At 33.3% G+C, this 7,702-nt stretch overlaps 1 protein-coding gene across 1 annotated transcript in view; it reads left to right on the plus strand.

The window, feature by feature from the left end:
- The first annotated feature begins 1,330 nt into the window (after window positions 1-1,330).
- The window catches only part of LOC106466441 (tubulin beta chain-like), a 12,101-nt gene continuing 5,729 nt past the window's right edge, over window positions 1,331-7,702 (plus strand). The window contains exons 1-5 of the mRNA XM_013926727.2: window positions 1,331-1,408; window positions 3,575-3,683; window positions 4,095-4,205; window positions 4,620-4,864; window positions 7,031-7,384. Of these exons, the coding sequence (XP_013782181.1) occupies window positions 1,352-1,408; window positions 3,575-3,683; window positions 4,095-4,205; window positions 4,620-4,864; window positions 7,031-7,384 (876 nt within the window). The 5' untranslated portion in view covers window positions 1,331-1,351. The remainder of the gene's footprint in view (window positions 1,409-3,574; window positions 3,684-4,094; window positions 4,206-4,619; window positions 4,865-7,030; window positions 7,385-7,702) is intronic.

Here is a 7,702-nt window from a genome sequence, read left to right on the forward strand (position 1 = left end):
TAACAATAATATATATATTATTATCATCGTCAATTAATTTACAAATTAGGCCTTACATTAATATGTGATATTTTATACTCGTAAATACCTTTTTAATTCATTTATTGTAGCGCACCAAATGGTTTTAAAGTAATTTCAGCAGTTGGGTTTCACATATCATGATGTATTTTTATTCCTGTAAGGAATGTAAGACAGTCGATTCTTTTTCAATCTATATCACTGAATGTTTCTTTAACTTTAACAATGATTATTTTTAAATACGATATGATATGTCGAAGTGGTATCTTTTCTTCGTGTGTTTATTTAAAAAAAAAAAACTTAATTATCTATTTTTAACTATGTATGAATAAAGTAATGAAAATAATAGAAATTTCAAAAAATAAATTCACACAGAAGGAAATAGCTATGGAAAGATATAAAAAAAACGCAGTTAATCAGTTAAGATTTAATTTTATTGTTTGTTTGTTTGGAATTAAGCACAAAGTTACACAATGGGCTATCTGTGCTCTGCCCACCACGGGTATCGAAACCCGGTTTTTAACGTTGTAAGTCCGCAGACATATCGCTGTGCCACTGGGTGGCTAATTTTATTCAACAAGTTTTGTAAACAAAGGACCACTTATGGAAAATAGAGCAAAAATATCTATTAAACAGAAAATAAATATATCTATCACTTTTTATATAACGATGGAATAGTTTTTACTTACACGTAGACTGACTTTTATTTGCTAGTTTAAAGTTTAAAAATATAAACAATTATAGGCAACCGTATGGACAATGTATCTATCACCTTTTATTTGCTAGTATAAAAATATAAACAATTATAGGCAACCGTATGGACAACGCATCTATCACATTTTATTTGCTACTATAGAAATATAAACAGTTATAGGGCAACGTATTTAATTATCCCCTTTTATATAACGTAGACTGACTTTTATCTGCTAGTTTAAAAATAGAAACAACTATAGGCAACCGTATGGCCAACGTATCTATCACCTTTTATATAACGTAGACTGACTTTTATTTGCTAATTTAAAGTTAAATATAAACAATTATAGGCAACCATGTAGACAATGTTTGGCCTTTAATACTGAATATTTCTTAAAACTATACATAATTATTGTAACTGTTATACTTATTACCAATTATTTAAAACTATTTTGCTTCTTACGAATATTCTTTCTACTTATTTTGGGGGCTTGACGTCACTGTATTATCATCCAATCATAAGAGCCATGACCCAGAACTAGATGATTAGTATTACTTGTTATCTTAGTTGCGAACGCTTTATAAGAAGTAATAACACCATTCCAGCTGACTAACAAGAGTATTTTCTGTGCTCAACATCATGAGAGAAATTATTCACGTTCAGGCGGGTCAATGTGGTAACCAGATAGGATCCAAGGTAGGAATGTTTTATTGGTTTGTGTTTCACTGAAAATGTGTATAACCAGATAGGATCCAAGGTAGGAATATTTTATTGGGTTGTGTTTCACTGAAAATATGTATAACCAGATAGGATCCAAGGTAGGAATATTTTATTGGGTTGTGTTTCACTGAAAATATGTATAACCAGATAGGATCCAAGGTAGGAATATTTTATTGGGTTGTGTTTCACTGAAAATATGTATAACCAGATAGGATCCAAGGTAGGAATGTTTTATTGGGTTGTGTTTCACTGAAAATATGTACACATTTGTGAATACACACATGTATTTATTACCCATAAATAAGCTCTTATAGCCACGTGTTGATGTGAATATGTTACTCTTTTGCTTGTTTGACTCTTGCACATTTACTGCTCATATCTATATACAAACATGGCGTTAATTAACAAATACCAGCCCTTGAAACGTAGGAAAAGATTTTTGTAATCTGTTTCAATAGTAAAAATAATAAGTCCTTAATACCTAGCAAATAATAAGGACAGTTTAATGCAAGAACTATATCTGTAGTTAAAATAATAACATGAATTTATGATAATTTACTTTGTTCAGCAATTCCGATAGGATTTGAAAGAGAGAGAAAAAAAAGGAGTAAATAAGTTTGCTAATTCTGTTTACTCCAATCTTTCTACAATACATTTAATTCATAAATAACCATTAATATCACGCGCATGTTCTATAGGTTCTTTCTGAGGCCAGTAAACCTTGTTGCAGTACAGAAATACGGTGATCCACTTGAAAAAAATTAACAGTTTAAAGTGTCAATAACTTATTTAAAATCGTAATTGCAAGAGTAAATTCAAATCGATTGCTGTTAATTCATTGTTATGAAATTGATCATAAAGGTGTTATGAGCTGTTTTGTTATGTAAATTGTATATCAGGTTCATCTGCGAAACATTCCGAGTAGGTGTCATGTATTTTAAAAAGAGATCAGTGTTCCTACCTGTTAACTTTCGAAACGTGAATGAATCATACTTTGATATCTTGGTACTCGATAGTTCTCTAGATTTTATCACGTGTTTGTTTTTTCTTATCAGAGAGTAGAGAGCTCTAGAATTGTTTTAGTTTAATAGACGTCAAATAATTAAAGATATCTCATTTTTCCAGCACGTAGAGATAGCGACAATAAAAACAATGATCGATTGTCGAACTTTGAGACTCCTCCCAGGTATATTTTTTGACTTCTTCGTAAACGCTTTACAAATACTATCTTCAACCAATATTATATCACACTTATCTCAGTACAAGTAGATTATGATTTAATTTGCTTAACCTCCCACGGCTTAGTGTGCTATTTTCTTGTTTTGCTTTTGCAAGCCACTTGAATGCAACTGTGCTAATTTCTTAATCTCTTTTTCTTGTTGCATATGTCATTGCTACAGACATATAGATCTGATACACACAAACACGAACAATAGCCACTATCTCCTATCTCCACCCTTCAATACAGTAGTCATAGTTCGTAGTAATTAGATTTAAGGTACACATAAGTCTGAGAGATAATTATAATATTCCAAAAATAGCTGAAGTGTGAAACAATGCCATCCAAGTATAAGCAAATATTTAACTTTTCTCTATTTGAAAGAAATAACAATAAAATAGCTTTAGCATAAAGTGATTAGCTTAACTCACTTGGTTTTTACTCTATAGTTTTATATGAAAAAGTGACAACGATGTGTCATACGACGACACAAATCATCAAGTAAATTCGTGTAAATTAACAGTATTCTTCCATAATGATTCTTTATCTTATGTTTGTTTGTTGTTAAGCACAAAACTGCATATTGGGTTATGTGTGCTCTGCCCACTGCAGATATCAAAGCCCGATTTTTAGCGTTCTAAGCCCCAAAATCTTACCGCTGAGCCATCGCTAAGTGTATATGTTATGAAGTACACTACAAGCTTATTTGTTTCAGATTTTAAGCAGCTGCTCTGTAACAACTATCGCCACCTAGAAATTACATCGCATTTGACTGTAAAAATACAGAATTTAAAGGGTGAACTTTTATAATTATACGCTAAATTGTGTTTACTGCTCAATATTAATGCTTCTTTTTTTTTAAGAAGTTAACACTATTCTCAAAAGACTCGTGTTTTTATATTGTTATTTTACTTTCATCATAGTTTTGGGGAGTAATATCGGATGAACATGGTATTGATCCTAATGGGAATTATAAGGGAGACTCGGATCTTCAGCTTGAGAGAATAGACGTTTATTACAATGAAGCTTCAGGTGAGACCCTATTTCAAGCGTTCCATATGCATTATAATTTAAACTTTTTTTTCTTCTAATAATAAATATGCCAAAATTCAATTAATTAATTCCAGTTTTTATAATAAATAATAACTCGGTTTTCATATCCGTAAGATGTGTCATTGCCAGTTTATTCCTATAAACGGTTTTAATACGTTTATTTCTATGACATGACACTTATTTATGTTGTCTAGATTTTGTTCATGAAAAACAAAAAAGTTCCATAAAGTTTTCTCTTTAGTGATTTAGAAACATTTTTTTAGTTTTATGAATTCTCATGAATATTAAAACAATAAATAATACAGTTATATAAAGCTGTGCCACTTAATGTTGCTGTTTTTATTATTACGGTCAGTTTTTTGTTTGTTTTGTTTTTCATTATTTGACCAGGAGGAAAGTACGTTCCTCGAGCTATTCTGGTGGACCTGGAGCCTGGGACAATGGACTCGGTTCGATCTGGTCAGTTCGGACAGCTATTTAGACCTGACAACTTTATTTTTGGTAAATATTTCTGTTATTTTTCTTAATTAAAGCTTAGTATCTTGTTCAATATTTATTTTTGTTTAGTACAGTACCTTCAATTACATTTAAAAAGTTTTTTTTCTTTCTTTTATGTGAGCTGCAAGACACTTCACGTTCACCAGCATTCTGTGCTTAACCCTCACGTTTGCTGCCATTCTAAAATAGCAGTTTACCTTCTTATTAACGAATGGAAATTGCACTTTCAAATTTATTTTTTCAGATGACTTATGTTTCGTTTTATTTTAATCTACTCTATTGAAAGAATAAGTAAACGATTTGATTCCATAAACTGAATGGAATAATCGTCAGACCCTCCAGAGATTGAATTGTAGATAAAAATTGTGTTTACTCAACACTCATTTATATGCATAAAGTTGTAGTGTTGTTTTACAGGTCAGAGTGGGGCTGGTAATAACTGGGCTAAGGGACATTACACTGAAGGTGCTGAATTAGTGGATATAGTCATGGATGTGATGAGAAAAGAAGCGGAAAGTTCTGACTGTCTGCAGGGTTTTCAAATGACCCATTCACTAGGTGGCGGCACAGGTTCTGGTATGGGAACCCTCCTTATTTCTAAGATTAGAGAAGAATATCCAGACAGGATTATGAGTACTTTTTCTGTGTTTCCTTCTCCTAAGGTAAGCGACTTTCAAATAAAAACAACTAAAAAGACTAACGGTGACTATTATAGAAATTATTCAAAAATACTCAACATTTTAAATATAACATTTCATAAACAAACAGTTGTTTTTTGTTTAATCAGTTATTGGTACCGTTAATCCACAGGTTGTTTGTTTGTTTTAGAGCAAAGCGATATGAAACTATTTACTCTCTCCACCGCGGGGAATCGAACGCCAGATTGTAGCGTTGCAAGTCCATACACTTACCGCTGTTCCACAGGGCAACAAATCCACACTTAGTGAAAAACAAGAAACCCATTAAGTGACAACTGTTTGCACGTGCAAGTGATCATTTACACAGTCAGTGAAAAACAAGAAACACATTAAGTGCCTAGAGAGGTTTTAACCACTCGCACCACTTTACAGTAGTATGTTGTCTGTCAGTCGGTCATTAGACACTAAAATGATGTCACCTAAGGGACGCTTAAAGCTGCAATTTGTACTGTCGTGACGTCAGTAAAACGTGTGCATACCATGAATCAGAAGAAGAATTATGCATTCTGTAGGCTACAATAGAGCATGACATATGAACTTCAAAAGCAAGGAATAAAAATGTTTTTTCTTTCTTAATTTTGGTTTTATTTATTGTTGAAATAGAATACATCCGTGAACCCTGCGGAACTACATCTAGTATTAGTGTATACTTTGAAAACACTTGACAAAGAAACAAAAGCTTGTGAGCTAAACACACATATTTTTGTCTTAGTTAAACTCTCCAGTGGCTCAGTGGTAAGACTGGAGACATATAACGCTAAAAACCAACTTCGATACCTGTAGTGGACACAGCACAGACAGTCCATTGTGTTGGTTGGTTTTGAATTTCGCGCAAAGCTACACGAGGGCTATCTGCGCTAGTCTTCCTAATTTAGTAGTGAAAGACTAGAGGAAAGGCAACTAGTCATCACCACCACCGTCAACTCTTGGGTTATTCTTTTACCAACGAATAGTGGGATTGATCGTCACATTATAACGCCCCCACTGAAAGAGCGATCATATCTGATGGAACAGGGATTCGAACCCGCGTCTAGTGGGTACCTTTGTGCTTAACACCAAAGAAACAAGCAAATCTTAGTCAAGCTTGCCCAAAGTCTCGATGACAGCATCCTACGTAACCGCTTTATTCCTTTTCGTGTTTTGAAGCAAATAATAAGTATTCAACACTGTAAGCATTTTATCTCACTGAGGAGGTATAGGTGAACCCTAAGTACAAGAAAATATACTCACTTTCTGAGAATACTGGGAGTGTATAATTTGTACCAAGAAATAGTACTGGTTGTTTAACGTATTTATCTATTTAATAACAATAACTATAGGGTGTTTCATGTTTATTCATGAATTATGTAAATTTTTCAAACTCATTATTACCTTTGGAATATTGATCAAAACATCAAATAAATATCAGTGGGAGTATGTATTTGTTCAATCGCAAAGCCACACAATAGAATATCTGCGCTCTGTCTACCACGAGGAATCGTACCCCGGATTTTAGCGTTGTAAGCCCGTTGTAACAAAAATGTTAGTGAAGCAACATACTTAGTAAAGTGAATAAAAAATACGTTTGGTGAAAACCATTTTTTATGTCGGTATTCCTTCATTTATTTTGACTACTAAACGTAAAAAAGGAAAATATTAAAGAGAAATTAATCGAACTTTAAAAGCATAGTATTATTTATCAACGAAGTATCTAATAATTGTTTGAAGACCTGACAGAAGTTATATTATATATTTTTTTTATTTCATTATTTCCGTCAGAACGTAAGCCTGTATCAGCATCTGCTCACATTACTGAACTGTTAATAATATTTGTATATCAAATTATGGTATTACAATAATTGTCATAGAAACAGAAATTAACTTCACTCTCAGAAGTACGTGAATTCCACTTAGTGACTGGAGTGAAAAAGCTTTTAACCACAACACGATAATGAAACATCCTTTGTTTCGGCTGTTTATTGACTTCACGTTTTGCCAATTTCACGAATAACAGAAAGTTTTTATTTGAATATATTTATATAGATGGATAGAACAGATCACACAATTCCTCTCTATTGTATGTGTTTTACGCAGAAAACTATAAATTCTTCAAACAATAATAGTCATTATGAAGTTAATGTCTTCTTTCAGGTATCCGAAACTGTAGTAGAACCCTACAATGCTACATTGTCCGTACATCAGCTGGTAGAAAACACAGACCAAACGTTTTGCATCGACAACGAGGCTCTGTACGATATATGCTTTCGTACTCTCAAACTTAGAAATCCCTCATATGGTGACCTGAACCACTTGGTGTCAGCCTCTATGTCTGGTGTAACCACATGCCTAAGGTTCCCTGGGCAACTGAACGCTGACCTCCGTAAACTTGCAGTCAACATGGTACCATTCCCTCGTCTTCATTTTTTCATGCCTGGGTTTGCTCCGCTCACTTCTAGAGGGAGCCAGCAGTATCGTGCTGTTACAGTGCCGGAGCTGACACAACAGGTGAGATAACTACATCGTGGAAATATTTCTCTAGCTACTTGTAAAAATTAATCATTCTTCATGCCTAAGAATTGATTGGGTTTGCTCTGCTCATTTTTAGAGGGAGCCAGCAGTACCGTGCTGTCACAGTGCCGGAGCTGACACTGAATTGCTCTTCATGTCTGAAACGTCACTTAACATTAAAATCATAAATAATATTCAACGTTAAACTGGTACACAATTAAAAACATTTTATTTATTTGAGTATGACGTTGTAACGTCGAAACATGTAGAGTCGTCAACTTTTTGAAGGCCATAGATAGGCCTAAGTAAAATGTT

Source organism: Limulus polyphemus, unplaced genomic scaffold (assembly GCF_000517525.1).
Source record: "Limulus polyphemus unplaced genomic scaffold, Limulus_polyphemus-2.1.2 Scaffold74, whole genome shotgun sequence".
Lineage (NCBI taxonomy): Eukaryota > Metazoa > Arthropoda > Merostomata > Xiphosura > Limulidae > Limulus > Limulus polyphemus.